The sequence below is a fragment of the Ixodes scapularis genome, unplaced genomic scaffold, assembly GCF_016920785.2.
Source record: "Ixodes scapularis isolate PalLabHiFi unplaced genomic scaffold, ASM1692078v2 PGA_scaffold2__306_contigs__length_199485367, whole genome shotgun sequence".
NCBI classification, from domain to species: Eukaryota; Metazoa; Arthropoda; class Arachnida; order Ixodida; family Ixodidae; genus Ixodes; species Ixodes scapularis.
Window position 1 is genome coordinate 18618381 of NW_024609857.1, and position 19531 is coordinate 18637911.

General features: G+C 43.0%; 1 protein-coding gene across 1 annotated transcript in view; it reads right to left on the reverse strand.

Moving 5' to 3' along the window:
* The window catches only part of LOC115318485, a 37343-nt gene extending 18590 nt beyond the window's left edge, over positions 1 to 18753 (reverse strand). The window contains exons 1-5 of the mRNA XM_040504006.1: positions 18691 to 18753; positions 17314 to 17416; positions 12328 to 12488; positions 5627 to 5725; positions 4786 to 4874 (exon numbers count right to left, since the gene is read on the reverse strand). Coding sequence (XP_040359940.1) covers positions 4786 to 4874; positions 5627 to 5725; positions 12328 to 12488; positions 17314 to 17416; positions 18691 to 18753 — 515 coding nt within the window. The remainder of the gene's footprint in view (positions 1 to 4785; positions 4875 to 5626; positions 5726 to 12327; positions 12489 to 17313; positions 17417 to 18690) is intronic.
* Positions 18754 to 19531: the final 778 nt, after the last annotated feature.

A 19531-nucleotide genomic window follows, 5' to 3' on the forward strand; every position in this document is an offset into this window, starting at 1 on the left:
TAAAGAAATTTGGAAACTGATAAAAAGCAACAAGAAGGACCAGGTTGGCATACCATCGATTGAGGAACTTGAACAGACCATACACGATGACCAAGTAAAAGCTACGTGCTTTAGTAGATACTTCCAATCAGTTTTTTATCCCCTGATAACTGCGGTGCACTTGGCTCTGCCTAACGCAGTAAATCAGTTGCGTGACATGCCGTAAATTGGATTCCACTCTGACGGACTGGTTAATCTTCTCGGGTCACTTAAACCTGATAAGCCTCCAGGTCATGATGGCATTCCTAACAAGATTTTTAAGGAATGTGCAGGTATACTCGCTGTGTTCTTGCACGTCCTGTTTAGCAGATCTCTATCAGATAGTATTTTTCCTTCTGACTGGAAGAAAGCTCATGTTGTACCTGTGCATAAAAGCGGCCCCAAAAACAAAGTTGAAAATTACAGGCCCATATTGTTGCTAAGCACGACTTCTAAACTTATGGAACATGTGATCTACCCAAGTATTGCTCAACATTTACAGTCAAATAATATTTTCACTCCATCCCAGCATGGGTTCCGCCCAGGCTTGTCATGCACAACTCAGCTAGTGGAACTCTATCATGACCTGGCATACGCATACGATAAAGGCCTTCAAACAGATTGTATTTTTCTTGGTTTCCGGAAAGCGTTTGATCTCGTTCCCCATAAATTTATTCTGCATAAAATGAAGTCCTTAAATATAGATGGTAAAGTTCTCGGATGGTTATCAGATTACCTAAGTGGCAGGACTCAAGCAGTGTTAATTAATGGCAAGTCATCTGATTTTATTTCCGTCACTTCTGGTGTACCCCAGGGCTTGGTGTTGGGGCCGCTTTTATTTTTAATATTTATCAATGATATTTTTGTAGACGTTTTTTCTAGTATACGCCTGTGTGCTGACGATTGTATAATTTATCAAGCAGTAAGTTCTTTCAATGATTGTATCACTCTGCAGGCCGACCTTGACCGCATAGCAAACTGGTGTAGCACTTGGGGAATGGATTTGAACGTTAACAAATGTCACTTTGTCCGTGTAACTAAAAAGCGTAACCCTATCACCAACATGTACCAGATTAACGACATCCCCATCAACACGTCACTACAAGTAAAATATTTAGGCGTTTACGTTTCCCATGATTTGTCATGCCGCTTTCACATTGAGTATATGTCTGCTAAAGCTAATCGGATGATAGGCTTCATCAAACGTAATTTCAAAAATTCTCCTCAAGAGGTCAAAAACACTCTGTATCTCACAAATATTCGGCCCATTCTAGAGTACGCTTCAGAAGTTTGGGATCCCCACCAGCAGTACCTGATAAATAATATAGAACTGATACAAAACAGAGCCGCTAGATTTGTCCTTAATACATACTCGCGTGGTCAAAGTGTAACTGCCATGAAACCTGCACTTAACTGGCAGCCTCTACTGAATCGTCGTAAATGCTTCCGCCTGAAACTCCTTCACAGCTTATATTACGATCAGTGTGGAATCGACAAAACGCAATATTTACTTCCACCTCACTTCATCTCTCGGCGCCTGGATCACAGCAGAAAAATGAGGTCTTTTACCAGCAAAACAGACATTTACAAATACTCATTTTTTCCTTCTACAATACTCAACTGGAACCAGTTACCTGAAGAGATTGTCTCAACAAACGTAAGCTCTCAATTTTATGACGCATTGTCAGATTCTTAAAACTTGTTATTCCTACAAACTTCAGTTTTGTCTGTATATATTCACGAGTGCAGTGTCTAGCTTTACGCTGGTTTGGGTTTTCGTTTGTTTTTATTTTCATGTTAATTGCTCTGGGTAAGTCACCTTTTGAGTTTTGACTGTTTAAGCAATTATGTGTTCTTTGGCGTCATGTTTATTTTATATTTGCCCCTCCCCCACTATAATGCCCTCACGTGCACTGTGGGGTTAGTTCAATAAATAAATAAATAAATAGTAAAAAATAGTGTTTAAAGGGGCCCTGCAATGACTTTTTTACTAATTTTTAATTTGCACCGAACCTGAGCGCACTGAACGTAGTAACTTAGTGAAGCTTTTCTCTTCTCGAAATTCCCTTTATTTTAAAAGTTATAGGCAAATTAAAATTACAAAAACAAGCAAAAAATATCCTCCCTCATGACGTCCTTGGTTGCTTGAGAGTGGCCGTGAACTAGAGGAGAAGTAGTGAGCTCATTGAGCGCTTACGGCTGCCGCACTCCGTGTCGACGGCGCGAGAGGGCGCCATTGAAGCGTGTTCTGGATAGGCTGTATGCAGCGGGCAGCCAGAGCGGCTCTCATTGCATTTGCTGCGCGATTAAATACTAATTCGGCATGACACTTCATTGGCCACAAACGACAGCAAACACGGGGTATAGATCAGTTCAGAACGAAAGCCACTTCGCGCTGCCATACCGCCAAAGGGCTAAATCGCCAGCCAAGCCCGCGCCGAGAGCCTTGGAAACGCTTGGAACCGGTCGGATCCTCGAGCCGGTATACGACCGCAGCGCCGCCGCGTACATCCGGGACCTTTCCGTGTCGGCGCCTGATCCCACTATTCCTTTCTAGTATGCGCCGCTTTTTCCACCGCTTGGCGGCGGGTATATGGGCGTGTCATTTCTTGTTTCCGTACTTTATGAACTGCATTCGTTTCTTTTTTGATCTAAGATACTGAACAAAAACTACTTTTATAAGTAATTGAAACGGTGCGGCGCCACTTATATATTGTATTTCGACTAAAAAGAAGCTTTGAGCGGCTCTGACCAGTAGTAAGCCCAGGACCAAAGACGTCACATTTTGCGCGCTTTCGGTACCGCGGGTCGCCCTCGTCGGTGGAGGAGGTTTCCGCGTCATCCGGTTAAAATATGACGCACTGATATTTAGTTACTCTCTCCGTGCCCATTGGCATGCCTGAACCCCAAGAGACGTGGAAACCGCAAAAAAGGTGGACGCTTAAATATGATTGCAGGGCCCCTTTAAGCTCCGCATTGTTTTAGACAAGCAGTTGAAAGGAACAAGGCTGTCTCCAATGGGACTTCAGTAGAAAGCACCAAACGCAATATGTTTTGAAACATAACCTTTGCACCAGACGGTCTCGCATTCATTATCCCATTAATCAACTGGTGCGCTTGGAAACCTTTCATCAACGAGAAGAAAAACGCTCTGTGTTGTTCGTTTCGTTTACTTGTCCGTTGCATTTAGCGCTTTTACCTTTGGAAATATGGATCACAAACTAGCCCGAGTGCATGCCCAGCTCCTAAAGAAAAACACCTCCACCCTGCGTGTCACGGTCATTCCTGTAAACTTGAAATCCAGAAGGAAAAACTTTGGCGTTGCTGATGCTGTCATCCAGCAAAGATTCAGTGCATATAATAATGCGTGCTAGCACTGAGATAATAAGCCAGAAAGTAAATTTCCCTTGTTTTTAATGCTTGTCTTGAATTACTATATAGTTATCTTCTTGACTGAACGGCCACATCAGTGGCAGCATCATAGATATGAAGGGATCCCCCAAGCAAAAGTTTATACGGTGCCTCATATTGCTTCGCAGATTTAAGCCGTTTCCTTGGAGCATGACGAATCGGGACAAAAACATTTTCCCGCACTGCAAACTCTGTATCCTTTAGCTTAATTTCCGAAGAAAGAATGGCTTCTTCATCTTTCAAGGGGAAAACTTTACAACAATAGATCGGTTCTTGTTGACCTGATACCGAGCAATTCTGTGTGCACTTTCAATGTCGGGTTTATCATTTGTTACGTCCGATGTGTTTGCACACATTGACACCACAGACTCCTCTGATTGATTCCATGTTTTAGTTTGGTTATCTGGTAAACCGAAGATGAGAAGGTTATTTCTACGCAGTCTGTTTTCTGCGTCATCCACAGCTGCCCTCAAAGAAGCCATATTTTGTGATATGCTGTCTAAGGTTTCGGATGGAACTGGTCTGCTTTGTGCGAGGCACGTAACCCGCTCGTAAAGCCGTGACGTCTTAGTATCAACACTAACCTGCCATTACCACATAGCTTATGATGACGACAAGAATTGCAATTGCCCTTGCTCGATATGTCTTACTGTCTCACGTATGCTCAATACGTCTTACCGTCACTAGCCGCAATCGTCACAAATATTATTGAAAGCTTAGTTTCTTTTTCTCTTTACTGACCTATGACCAAACTTCGAGCATTTGAAACACTTATATATTTCCACTAACTGAAACACAGTTTCGTTCCCGTTGCTGGGGATTAGGAAGCTATTGGCGAAAGGGTAAATAAATTTTATAGCCATTATAATCAAGGCTCTGGCTTGAGAGATTTTCTCGAACAAACAATTTAATTGTAAATTTGAAACTTTTATAAACTTCCCCCCGCAGTTTGCATCCTCGAGCGTGGTGACGTAGTCATGTTTCTCCACGTATGCTCTAAAGCTATGAATATTATAGCTCAAAGGTGGAAGATTTGAAACGTTGATTGAAGTTGTAAACAATGTAAAGTGAACTGCCGCAGATTCCTTTTTGTGAAATATAAGATTTTCAATTAATTATACCCTATTATAATAAGGAATGTAGTAAAAATGTCTCAAATATAAAAACGTACTCTTAAGGTTTTTCTTGCATATAGTATTTTGTCCCTTTACACTCGCTAACGCATTAATAATATTAATGCATGTTTATTCAAGCAGTAAACTATTAGATGATGAGCCGGTTAACATTTCTAAATTTATATATTTCTTTATTAGTTATCTGACGCGATCTAGTTCTATATACTCGTATAGTGCTTACGGTTGGCATGGCAGAAAAGGCACCGGTCCAATGATCATAAACGACAATACCGTGAGGAGCACAGCGGCAAAACTGAAAAATAATTCCATCTGAAAAAGATTTGAGTGATATACTGGGTTAAAGGTAGCAATTAATCCTTCAAGTCTTTTTTTTTTCTTTTTAATTGCCTCGTGTATCGTTCTCAAATAGTTTGTAAACAAATATTACTGTTTTTATAAATAACGCAATGATACAAAATAGCTTCTTCAGAGTTAGCTCGTATAAGCATCAAGCGCACTCAAAAATATGCGAACAATGTACGTTGTCAGAATCAGCGATGACGAGTGGTAACCGTTAGAGATGTCCATGAAGACCTCTACAATTACACTGTCGGTGTGCTTTATGCATTTAGCAACTTTTTTTGGTCCATTTTTTCCAGTAGATGTGTTCCAATAAGTAACAGTATGAGACTTGAAGGTGCTAATTGTCCTTAAATTAAGCTAAAGCTCAGTTTTACATGAAAATATATACATAGAAACACGGAGTTGCTATTTCAACTAATGCTACATCAATGCAAGGTATTCGCTTCCAGAATGGCTCTGACTACATGGCTCTTTCAAATATGAGCTATTCAGACACCGGTTTGTCTTTATATGTTTTTTCTACTGCAAAACGACTTAAATATAAAAAAGACACGTCACTTTCCTTTTTTTTAAATCACTAATAATTCCCGGTTTTCCCTCAGTTCTTTTTTTTATGCACGGGATCTCTCTTGTTTCCCGTAACTATCCGTTTGTATTCGCTTTCCAGTGAGCATTAATGAAAAAAATCACATAATAAAATTCTCAAGAAAACTGGTTACCTGAAGTTGGCAAAACATTCCCGAGACCAATGAACCGACTGCGTAGCTGGCGTACTGCACCATGAAGCAAACGCCGACGTCCGTGTTGCTGAGGCCAAACTAGAGGGTTTAAACATTTTTGTGCGAATTCGTATCTACCAGAAACTCTTGAACGAAATTATGCAATGCAAAAGGTGTACACAATGGTAAACCCGATATACGTCATCCCTCTGGAGTATAAGAGGGCAACTCCGCTCAATTCCGAACATTTCGGTTTAATGAGTAATTTCGCATTAAAAAACCCTAGTAAAAGACACTGCGTTCTTTGCATCGCGAAAAATTGGATATATATTTTTAAGTCTAATTTTAAAAACGTGCAAAAATCTGAACCGAAACTTCGGTTTCGTCCGGCAAAACAAATGGCATCGAGCCGCGAAGTACATGGCTTTCAGGTGGTACAAGATGTCACGTGATCCTTTACGCAACGACAGGCGGTATTGCGGCAGGCGTGTCCAATCGCAGATGTCGTCTCCACCGCACTCTTCACCACGTTGTGGTGTCTACGACATTTGAAGATCTCTGCACAACTGCGACATGCTATTCGCCGAATTCATTCACGCGAGGAGCGGACTTCGGATGCCGTGCAGGAAAGCCGGCGCTACGAGGATGAACGTGCAACTCTGGCTCCCGAAGGGAGTCTATTGACCGCTTCACTGAAAGAGAGCGAGAGAGAAAAGGGAAAAGGGCTACCGGCGCTTTCCCCCTTGCTAATGCGTTAAAAGGAGTGAAAGTCCCGGATGAGAAGCTTCGCCGGTGTTGGGTGTACGCATTGCCCGAACTTCGTTGGTGCTTTCTTCTCTGTTTCGAACTCCGTAACTTAAATAGAGCCACGGGGTTCGAGGGCGACAGTCTGCTGGTCAAAGGAACACGATTGCTCGGTTATGGGATGAACGAATAACGCCAAATGCCATACTCTCGACTGTGCTTGGAACATTTTGTGAATGTAGCGCGCACCGAACGCTGTGCGTCGATGAACATGGGGTGAGCTCGCAAGATGCATGCAAATTTTAACGGGATAATTCCTGTTTCAGCTTGTAACTTTTTGTAACTGAATTTATCTTCATATTGATATATTTAAGTGGTAACACTGACTCGATTTTATCATTTACAACACTTCGTTGAAGGCTCATTTCCGCCACCGGTTGTGACATGCAAATTGTACAGACACATCCGGTGACTGGACAATAGACTACTTCCATAAAGCCCTGCATGCAACACGGCGCGCGTTGCACTCTGGGAACTAGTTGGCCAGGGAGGAGGGTGGCATGGTTTCGGTTTCGATCGACACGTCGACAAGATATTATTTTCTGGACCCGAGAGCGTCATTTGTGGTCTCTAAACTAACCTAAATGGTCATACCTCGAAGCTTTAGCACAATCCCGAGACGTATAGCTTGCCTTAACACATGTTTGTTGTATTTTTGTAATTGAGCCTTCCTGTTAGCGTTCCAATCGAGGTATGTGGACGAGCCAGTGCTGGGATTCTCGACGCTGCGAAGCTCGGGTGCTCGGGGATCTTGCTTGTGTACGAATCAACAAGCTGTAGCAACCAATAAGTATGCCTACATCGAGCTCGCGCCTTTACATTAGTGTTTTTAATCAGGAAGTTTGCTTCGTGCGTCCATAGACGAAATATTACTTTTTGCAATTACTGTTTTTCTTAATGTGCCTGAGTATGCGAGGTAAAACTCGGAGGTGCCAGTGAAAAGCTCAATTTTAACACACTTATCTCTTATCTGTACTGACCCGCAGCACTGCACGAAGTGAAATCCCCACCCGCTTGCATTCCATTAATATTCAACATCGCGTATGCGCATAAAGTTATCCTGCAATCATAGGCGAATTCGCGCATACAGGCCGTTTTAAGAATGCAAAAGTCGAGCACTTGTGTGAAGAATGTCGCACCGTTCGCCGGCAGTGCGTCATACGGGCATGAACCCCTATGCGCACCGCATTGGGGTTCATGCATGCCCGTCCGGCGCACGGTGCGACATTCCCCAGACAAGTGCTCGAACGAATTCAAAGCGCATTTCACGGCTGCTAATGGCCATAATATTTGTTATGTAATTGCTTTCTTCCTGCCTGAGTATGCCGAGATAATTTCAGACACACCGTTCCCGGCAGAGATCTCGGGCGTCAGTAAAAGCTCGTCCAAAAAGGCTTAGCGAGGAGTAGGGGACACTTGTGGCCTCCGTCGTAGCTAGCCGATCTCAGCGTTTGCGAAAAGTTAATCTTCTATCAGCATAAAATTTTAGTGGGAGATATATGATGACACGAGGAAGACATCATAGTAACGTTTGTGCAGTAGTGAGGTCGAATTTATTGCGTTTTCTTAAAAGTTCATGCGCAAACGCTGGCCTCAACTTTGATACCCTGTGAGGATGCGGCTTGCTTTTCGCCCAATGAAGTAACGAGAAGCGGACGTTTGGCAAACAAAATGCGCGTAAGGCTCCAGACGAACAAATTTCAGTTGTAGTTCACTGGTACTAAACGGGATTACTGACATTGAGCTCAAAGATGCACTCGTGGGGTGAGGTGACTAGGCCACGACTTACTACGTTCGCATACGCACGCACAATATCCGGTGTTTCGGGAACCAAGGAAAGTGCCCCGGTCTTCGTTTTGTATCGCTCGAGAATGAGTGTATTGTACGTTCGTGAAAAGTCAGATAAGCGAAAACGCAAGCAGCGCGTTCGGTCGCGGCGTGATAGCATGAGATGAAGCTGCTCAGTCGAAACCGAAACTGAGTGGCCAACTAGTTCCCAGAGTGCACTGCGTGCTATTTCACCGCGATGGGGCGCGTCGGTTTTGGAAGAAGTCCATTCTCTGTGTACAGCATCTAAAATAACAAAAGGCCAATTGTCGTTTTAGATGCAGTACATCAAGATGTTTTTGGCGTTTCGTGCCGTCCACAACAATAAGATATAATGTGAACAAGAACACGCGAAATAAGACTATTGCAAGGAACGATCCAAGGCAGCTCACTCCCGCTTGAAGGTGTTTATAAATGTTTTATTTACACATCCCGTGTCGACGAGTGTGTATTTTGTCGAGTTCTCGAAACAGCAATGTTAAGATGGGTCTATTGTTTATTATGTAATTCAATGCAAAGGTGCAAGCGAGCTGGACAAGAATGATGAAAATAATCCCTGAAGAAGGAGAACAAGGGGGACAAAGAACAAACACAAATCTCCAAACACAGCTAGGTGACTGGTGCGCGACCGAAAAACTCCACTGAAAATAGAGAGGTCCCTGGTTCGATACCAGGACCAGGCGGATTTTTTCGATCGCGCACCAGCCATTTAGCTGAGTTTGGAGGTTTATATTTGTCCTTTGTCCCCCCCTTCTCCAGGTATTATTTTTGTCATGGGTCTACTGCAGGAACGAGTCGATCAATGATTCAACAATTCGAAAATGATGCACAAGCATGCTTCAACTTTCAGCAACAAAAATTGTAGGTTACTTTCCAGCTACATTATGTACTAATTTTCAAAAGAAGAAGAGTCTAGTCGCGTCGTGATGGTCAACATATGTTTAGGGCTCTCTGGTGTCGCGCAGGAGCTAGTGATTCGTAAAAACTGATAGAACTATTACTTTTTGACAATTTTCATCCACATCCGACGGCGGAAATGAGCCTTCAATTAAGTGTTGTAGACGATAAATTTGAGTCAGTATCACCACTTTAAGATATCAATATTAAGATGAACTCAGTTACAAAAAATTATAAGTTGAAACTGCAATAATCCCGAGAAAATTTGCACGCACCATGCGAGCGCAGCCCATGTTCATCGACGGTGCAGCATTAAGTTCTGTGCGCGCTTCATTCACAAGCTGTTCCGAGCAGAGTCGAGAAGATGGCGTTGGGGAAAATTCTTTTCGGTTCACGGACGCAACCCACTGCCGCCGTGATTGGGGTCATGTGAAAAGCGATGAAACTTAAATGCATTGTAGCCACACTTGCCGGATTCCGTGCAAGCTACTTATAGATCCTCAGACAGTATTCGGCGCTTTCTGTCGTTATTTGTGCACCCCATAACCGAGCAAGGGTGTTCCGATGACCGCTGGATTATCGCCATTCAAGCCCTTCGCTCTAAGTAAGTTTGGGAGTTTAAAACAGAAAAGAAAGCGTGAACGAAGTTTGGGCAATGCATACACACAACACTGGCGAAGCCTCTCATCCGGGACTTTTATACTTTCTAACGCACCAGCAAGGGGGAAAGCGCCGGTAGCCCTTTCCCCTCTGCTCTCTCGCTCTCAAAATGGCGCTACCCACAATAAAACGGTCTTTACACACAGGAACTCTAGGCCAGAAGGCTCCCAAGAAGCGCGCTGCGCAGGCGCGTTACGCCAATCACGTGGACACCGCTGAGCGTCGAGAAGAAACGTTGCTGACGCCACCCGCTACGCTTGCCCGGAGAAGTAAAAAAAACGAAAACGGGAAATGATGATGACGTTTAGCTCAGTGTTCGCTTCGCCCACGCCGTAGCTTTGATGCGCTGTTGGTTGCACGTCGATTCGCCTGCTCGAGTCAGCCGATTTTGGCGAAGTTGGCGAGTTGCAAAGTTTGCCGAACCTTTTTAAGAAACATTTAGACAGAACTACGTCGTAATATTTGACGTGTGGTCTTTCTAGGTGGTACTGAAGAAGATTGCATTGTTTTTCTCAAGAACAAATATGGAGCGAGTATGTCTTTAAGTATGTAGAAGCAGACGTAGATCATTGCGTTCTAATAAAAAGTATTTGCTTCTATCTTTAGTGAGAGCTATTTTTAACCACAGGTAAAAGGTCGGGAAAGGGGGGGGGGGGGGGGGAACGGAGTCAACTACAGTGTAAATGTGTCAACGTTTTGAGTTAGGTGAGAACGACATTATCTAAACGCAGATGAAGTGCTAGCAGCCCGTTTACTTGCCGACTTACTTACACACAATATTTTATGGTATGTCGCCGTGTTTCGATCTATCGATTAAACCATAATTTCCATAATCGCGTTTTATGACTAGCGCAGCCGACGCTCAAGTTCAATATTCGTTTTCCTCGTAGTCGCCTGGTCTTTTTTTTTTTTTTAAGTGATAGCTGTTAGGGAATTTTTCCACCACTAGAAAGGACGTTCCTTGTTGAAGTTGTAGTTGGCGTAGGGGGAGGGGGTGGGGGAGCTGTCATCGTCGATGTTGCCGAATCCTTGAAAAAGATCGCCCGCCGAAATCGAACCTGCGTCTGCCGCGTGCGAAGCGGAGGCGCTGCCACAGAGCTACGCTAAAGTCACTGGATCCTGGGAAAGTAGCGCCATTGCCTTCCCTACCTGCTAGCCGGACACAGATACTAACATACAGACGATTCAAACCTCGCAAGGCGATTGGCTAATTGGTCTAGGTTGCCATGGAAATCGACATCTTGGTCCATTTAAATCTTCGCAGCTTCCAGGGGGTCATTCTAAACCAGTCGCGCCAAGATCACCATGGAGCATCATCGTACTGGAAGCGTTCCTCGCCAATATAACCGTCTTCGGCACTTTGTATGCGATCTACTTATTAATCATGCAAGACAGTAAACTTATTTTTCAGTGCCTCCAAGCACCGACACAGCATCTGGTGGTATTACGAAAGTGTACGCTTGTTTTGCCGGTGTGTGGTTAGCAAAATCTTGGTATACAAAAAATGACTCCATAAAGCTACCAGTCACCAGCGCATCTAGATCGGCTCACCAAGAACGGAGGGGTCAAGGAGAAATTGCTCATTTCATGGACCAAGATGGCGACCACACGGGGAGCTTGGCTTTACTTTCCCATGATCCAGTGACTTTAAGCTACGCGACAGAGTTAACGACTCGCTCTATACTTAGGGTTTTTCTAGTACCCGATGCCCACTGCACGCGCTCTTTAAGAGGCGGTTGGTAACAAAATGCTGTTTGCACCGTCAAAATGCACCGTCAATGACAAAAGGTCGTGCAGGGAGACATGCTTTCACCCGCTCCGGAAAATAAAAGAACAACAAATGCGTTCGGAACAAAATTATTGGATGTCTGTTTTGTTACGAAGGGTTTTGTTCACGCACCCCATGGGGTGCCTGAACTCAACGCCGATTCTGAACGACTTTGCCGTGACATGACACAGCTATCGCTGTGACTGTAACGTAAATTAACGAAGGACTGCTCTATTTTTTTTTTAAGTTTAATTCTTGCGACGACACTTCAAATGGTCGGACTGAGGCGAGAGAGCGTCGTGGGGTGGGGGCGGGGGGGTGGGGGGGGGGGGCGGGGGGGGGGGGTGGCTCATAACGTGACGTCAGCGTGCGATGCCTGCGAAAACGAGCAGTTGATTCACGCAGTTGGTTCGCACAGTCGGTTAGCGTGCTTGGTTCGCGCAGTTGTTTCACTAAAAGCTTATGTCACTTAGGGCGTGGCTTATATGCTCGCGGTTCTTGCTTCGTGATTGGTTCCTCTGTGTTCCTATAAGGTCATGCTGCTTTCTCATTCGCTACGGTGCGATCATACGTTGCCCTGCGTTTTTTAAGTTGTGAGAGACTATTGCTTCCACCATGCTAGGCCACACTGCGCAACGAACGTTCGCGAAATCTGGGTTGGTTTTGGTAAGGAGGCAATTCAACATTAATGAACAGTGAAAAGAAAAAGAAATACGGGAAAGTAGGACACCGATGAAAGACATACCTGCACGAGATAGGGCCCCAACGTTGGGTCGTTGAATCCCATGATTGCCGACGAAAGCACCACGGAAAGAATGTTCAGCATAAAAATGGGGTCCCGAAGCAATCGCCCGAAGGGCACGTTCGCCGCAGCAGGCTGCTGGACGTCGGACGCACGCGGCGTAACTGAAAATCAAAACAAGTCATTTTGTGAGTCGGAATTCCGAGGTTTCCACCGCCTAATGACGACCATTGCACGTATGTTCATTGCCTCGGAAAGGCACACTCACCGTAAGATTTAAATTGACTCGAGGAGTTTGTTAGTTTTCAATGGGAAGGAACGTATGGTAATTAGCGCCCTGCATATTGGTTCTGACTGCGCGTTCCGTAAGAAAACATTATTGGATGTGCGTGTGTGATGTACGAATACACTCCGCACTTAACCTGTCACAGAGTTCTCAGTTTATTTATCTAGCACTGACAATTTTCGTCAGATTTAATTATTAGTAGCAACTTGACTTTTAATTAATAAAATAACAATTGCATTGTTATTTTTTATTATGTAATTAATCGATTTTCTAGCCCATAAGCGCACCGCGTCGAGCGTACGCGACGAGAATATACTAGTACTTTAGCAGTCATATCAATACAACACCTAGTAAATATTAAACAAAATTAGTTAAAGCAGTAGATTGCACGGGAAAGTATGAAAATAATGTTCAGTATTCGTAACAGTAGAAAAAGAAGATACTAGAGAACATCAGTAAATAAAAAAGACAAAAATAAAGGTACCTTACATATATGCCCAGTCATGAGAGGGGCGCATTAAAAAAATATCAATCAACAACAGAATTCGCGATGGATGGATAGATGGATGGATGAATGCGGCTGAGCCCTTCGGATCGGGCGGTAGCTTATGCCACCTAGCCATTTTGTTTTACCATTTAAGCTTAGAATATTTGAATGTGAAATCTATATTCACTCCGCTCTGCAAAGAAAGTGGGGCTATAAAACCCCCTTGCCATCAGTTAATAAGAAAATACCTAGTTTTCCCTCGCTTTCTGCCACCATTCACTTAATCTTTGCTTGGTAATCTCTACAGTCTTGAAATCCACACTCCCTTCGCTGTCTCTAAAACCCAATGACTTTATTAAATCTATGTTGTCTTCGGTAGGTATAGGGTGAAGCCCTTTACTGTAGATTATCAAGTGCTCAGCCGTCTCGTCCTCCTCTCCACAAGCAGTGCACACTGTATCCATTTCCTGGTACCTCGCTCTGTATGTTCTGGTTCAAAGAACACCCGTCCTCGCCTCAAACAACAATGAGCTTCCCCTAGAATTGTCATAAATGCTTTCTTTGGCAATAACTGTTTTGTTTAATCTATAACTTTCCAGAGCCGTCTTTGTCTGCATTCCGTCTAGCCATCGATCTCTTTCTGTGGCCTTAACTTTCTTCTTAACTGAGACCTGCTCTTGCGTATCTCCACTATAGCCTAAAAACTTTCCTCTTAATTTCCTAGTGCGCTGTCTCCACTTTGTGTCTATGCTCCTCATGTATAAATAGCTGAAAACCTTTCGTGCCCATTGGTCCCCCTCCATTTGCCTCAACCGATCCTCAAATTCTATCTTGCTCACCGCTTCTCTGCTCTCAAAAGACGCCCATCCCATGTCTCCTTGTACTCCCTGGTTTGGCGTTTTGCAATGTGCCCCTAAAGCCAGCCTACCTACTCCGCGCTGTTTTATTTCTAGTCTTGCATGCACTTCGGATTTCATGCATAGCACTGCGTTTCCAAAAGTCAAGCCAGGGACCATGACTCCTTTCAAAATCTCTCTCACCACCTCATACCTCTTGTAATTCCAAAGAGCTCTATTTTTCATTACAGCTGCATTTCTGTTGGCCTTACCTATTATATACTTTTCATGCTCACTGAGATATTCTGCACCGTCACATATCCATACTCCTAGATACGTGTATTTACTAGCTCTCTCAACTGTAATATTCTGTATTTTCAGCCTCTCAACTTCATCATTGTTAAAAATCATGACTGCTGATTTTTCACTACTGAATTCTAAACCTAATTCCTCTCCTTCCTTACCACAGATTCTCATTAATTCCTGCAACTCTGTCCTGTTGTTAGCCATTAGTACAATATCAGCCGCATACATCAATCCCGGTAAGGATAGCTGAATTTTTTGGCCTAGCTTACTGTACGAAAGGTCGAATCCAAGCCCACTCTTCTCTAGTCTATCCTCCAATCCTCTCAGATACAACATAAACAGCAAAGGCGATAACGGGCACCCCTGCCTAAGGCCTCGTCTTATCTCTATTTTCCCCGTCGCCTTTCCTTCCCATGTTATAATCACCTTATTATCTTTGTAAATGTTTCTTAATAGGGCTGTTAGTCCTTCATCTAGGTTTAAGATCTCCACTATGTCCCACAGGTTCCTTTGGTTCACATTGTCATAGGCACCCTTGATAGGCGACTCCAGCAAAAGGGACACCACCAAGCGGGAAAACCGGGAACCAGCCTTAACAGGTCGCTTTGCGCCTCTCCGCGTCTCTGGCGGCTTTCGCGGACACGTGTTATCGGCGCGGTGGCGAACAATGTAATTTGACGAAGGTCCGAATATTTCTTAAGTTTGCCTGAGTGTTCATTAGTGTGGTGAAGCCTCAGTAGAATGTTTTTTTTTTTTCATCACGTGTTTGAAAGCCCGTTTACTCCACAACACACGGTCGCGTGCTTTCGATTTCTTGGATGGGGATGAATCACGGTAAAACGTTTTGATTTATTGTCTGTTCTAAATCGCATTCAAAGTGACGACTACTTAGTAACTGATAAGCGTTTTTTTTTTTTTTATAAGGATGTCGAACAGTGGACTGAGGAAAACAGACGAGGTGTTTCCCTGGAGGGACACCAATGTTGTTATCAAGTGAATGGGAAGGTCCGATAACTGCTTTTCTTGAGTTTGGTTGTGTTCGATTAGCTTCAAGATTGAGCCACTCACGCCGGTCGGTGCGTTGGCTATTCATCTTGGCTGCTTTTTCTCCAAAAGCATCTGGACCACACCGAAGGCGTTGGGCTGATTTTATAATTACTTGATTTCGGAAAACATGCTCCCTGCGTGCGTACGATTAATGAGGGAAATTTTCTGCTTTCAAAAGGTGGGGGACGCGTCTCGCAAAGTTAGAAGCTGTCACAACATTATGACTTATCGCGCCTCCAATATTTATATCATACCCCCGTCGAAGCCAGCAGCAATATACGTCTACATTGCTCAGGTTGTCCGGCCACAAATATTACTCATTTTCTTCGTTGGATTCGAAGACAAGTTCAATACAGAGAGGCTCTGCGTGAATCTCCGATCAAGACTCTCTTCAGTTTGTCCGCATTCGTCGTCGTGCTGCGGGCTAGAACCATTTGGCTGAGTTTAAGTTGTATCTCTTTGTCTGTCAAATATGCTTTTATTCAGCAGTTCCTTCACGTAATAGCTAGTCAACTAAGCTCATATTTCAACCCGAAGAATATACTAATATCGCTTTAGTGGGACCATTGTACTTAATATAATACATAATCCGCATATTCGTCAAAATTACTTCTCGATTCCTACTAAAACCTCAATTGAAATACGAGTATCAACTGCTTAGTGGGAAGAGAGTTAACATGCTCCTTGGCTCAAGAAGCGCTTGCTTAATTTTCGTAATTTTCCTGCAACCTGTGTTCTCGACCGAGCAGACGATTGGAGCTGTTTCTTAAGCGCGGGTATACGCACAGAAGCTCGATTTCGCGGACAGATAAGTCGCATGGTCAAGGCATGCGAGTTAGCTGAAGATTACTCTCGGTGAAACAATACTGTAGTCATCGCGGATTCCCTTAGCTGATCAAAACTGATTCGAGTCTATTACCGTCTCTCGGAAGCCCATAGTTTCCGTTTTGAACGAAATCTCCGAAACAAAGGTTTGACATAAAAAGAACAAAAAGCACCGGGAAAACAAGACTGTGCTCTGCAAGTTTATGTGCTCCAGATACACTTAACCCATCGCAGTTCAAATACCTATAAAATAGGGCATTAAAAAAAGAAAATCTGTTAAATTGAATGTGCCACCCGTTCGGGCGGTCCGGCTGAGCGGACGACGCTATGGTGTACTAGAACTATTCTAGTACACCATAACAACGGTACCTGTTCCCAGCCTCCATGTTTGTTCGGCGGTGGCGCCCCCTATAGGTCGCTGGATTCGCAAATAGGCCATAGATGTTCGGCGTTTTCCTTATAAAAAAGAAAACGGTGGGAGTTTTCAGGTTTTATTATTTGTTCTATATATATCGTTCTATTTCGGGGTGTTGATTCCGACAAACGATCAAAATGGTGATTATCGCTGAAAAATTCTCCAATGAAAAACTGCATGTTCAAGCCTAAGACGGCAGAGCTTTAACATAAGCGGTCATAGCTGGAGGAAAAACTCTCAGAAATCTGTGTTCTACGGTTTTAGCAAATATTTTATTTTTTACACCAACAAATGTATATCGTTCTTTTTTTTTTCTTTTTTTTTTTGTCTTAGCTGATTTTGTATTTTTTTGACACGGACGGATCTGTTTATTCGGTTAAAATCGGAAAATCTACGGCCTAGATACACTCTAAGCTTAACTTGGCCACAAGCGCACGTTACGGGCCCCTATAGCCAAGCAGAGTGGCGAGCGAAACATGTTACCGCTTTCAGCGGGAGAAGTTTACCCCAAGGAGCGTTGTCACGTGTCGTGCTTTAACGCTCTGATTAAATCGTTGGCTTTGTAGCGTACGCAATTTGCCAAATAATGCTAATACAAGGCATAGTAGTACTAAGTTAGTGCAGTAAAGTTTCAGTAAAACGTACACGGCAGATTTTTATATTGCTGTTAGAATTATCATAGGGTTTTCATAATGAAGTAAAAAGGTAAATACCTGCAACAGTATCTGCAATAAAGGTAGCCTATATGGTTATCATAAAATTTATATTGCTTAATGTATAGTATTACCATTCCTTTGGCCCTCGGGAGTCACTCCGTTAACAGCAAAGAACGGGAAGAACACAGATTGGGCCACGCCCACCACAAAGAAGGGCAGCGGGAAAGCCCAGAGCTGCGATAAAAATATGCACAGCAATGGTAAAAAAAAAAAAAAAAAAAAAAACTTCATACTAACAACACAGCAATATTATTTCCATTCTCCTCACAAAGCATAACAATATACAACAGAGAAAAAAAAAAGGCGAAGTGGAGCAATCTTTTTTTCATGTGCGGCAACAGCGAGTAACCTTTCAGAATTAGATAAGAAGAATGGCAACTGAATATTTGTCCCATCTGTAATCCTGATGTATAAAATAGAGACACGCACAACAGGCTGGTCTGCGAGGTCTGACAATTAATGATCAGTGTGAAATACTTGCTGTAACTGTATGTCTTCCCTACCTCTTTTGTTCCGGGATTAAATACGCAGCGCTTTTAAGCGAATTTTATCTCGCATTAAGTTGCTTTAGCGTTTCTGAAAGAGGCCTAACCGGACATCAGCTCATTTATTGATGGATTAAAATCTCTTTCCATTAGGTTGTCAAAATTTATATGTTCCTTGATTATGCAGAATGGTTTACAATCATATTGCTTATAGGGAAATTCTAGCTTTTTAACCACACAGGCAATTGAATTTATTATCGATATGAAGAACGCAGTTGCGTCAATAATTTAAGCGTGCAGACATATTTTCTCGAAACTGCAAATGAATTAAATATTTAGTTAAGATTGGATGAGTTTGCATTTCTAACAAAGCAAGTTTTGTTTTTTGGAAGTTGGATATTATGCGAATTTTTGACTATCTATTTTATGCACTCTTTTTGAACATGTAGTCGATTTAATACATTTAATTGCGAAAAAATAAATGGCTAAAACATTGTGATTGGATTGTTCACGATCACAAATATAGTATGTTAACATCCTTGCACTCGTAACTGTAAGGCGATGCAGCTAAATGCGTCATCAGTCAGTGTGCACGCAGTGTCGCTATTGTACGCTAAAGTGAAGGGAAATTAAATCCCGTCCCTAAAACATATACAAAATATAGCACTTAGCCATATTAATGCTCCTGCAAAGCTTGCCGAATCTTACATCACTTTTGTATGAACACCTCTTTTTAATTGAGATCCCTTATAAACAAGAAGCAATTAAGCATTAGCCACAAATGGCATCATAAATTGCAAATACATCTATAACATAGATTGTACTTATGTTTGTTAGGGTGCACAAATCATAATTACACAGGTAAAATTATGTATCCAGTTATGGCTACTGTAACCCTTTTTATCCTTAACATCTACAGAGCATAGCAATTCTATTAATGAACGAAAATGTTTGTCTACTTACATCAACTAATAGGCCTGAGATGACAGAGCCTGTCATGACTCCAAGTCCAAACATACATTCCATTGTAGCCTAATATAGACACATGAGAAGCAAAATTCATATTACTAGCTATACTTCACACGTCAATTTTTTTCACAACTACGTAACAACGAAAGTCAGACGAAGTAGTGGTAATTAATGCACAATAAAGTGGTGAAATATATCACGGCTCAAAGTTGCGGGAAGTATAGGATGTCCCTATTTACCAAGCTCAATTTAAAATGAACCGTACAAATCGGCGCCGGCACGTAGCAATCTAAACTTTTCGTCAAAGGTGTATTTCACAGGTCGTTTTTTTTCCTGTAAAATTACAAAGCGTAGCTTTCCTTCTGTAAACAGTAGAGCCAAGAAACTTGCCAGGGTCAATGGCGGACGGCGACGCAGACGACCAAGTCGAGTGGCGCTCGTATTAATAGATGGCCCTGCTTCCTTCTCGAGACGGCTTGCAACCACCGTGGCTTATAAAAATGAGCATGATATTTTTTGTAACGTTCCTTTGGTTAAAAAACAAATGCGGACAATAAAAGCCAAACTTAAAGTAAAAAAAAAAATCACGTCTGCATAACGACGGCGTTTTTGCTGCCAACGGATTTCGTCTGAGTGAGGCTGCTTTTTTCCGCTGGTCGGCTGCACCTTCCGACGCTGCTCCCGACGACATCTATCGATAGGAACGCCAAACACATCCCGCAACTCGACTCGGTCGTCTGCGTCGCCGTTTGCCGTTGACCTTGGCAAGTATCTTGGCCCTATTTTTTACAGAAAGGGAGCTACTCTTTCTAATTTTAGAAGAAAAAACCGACCT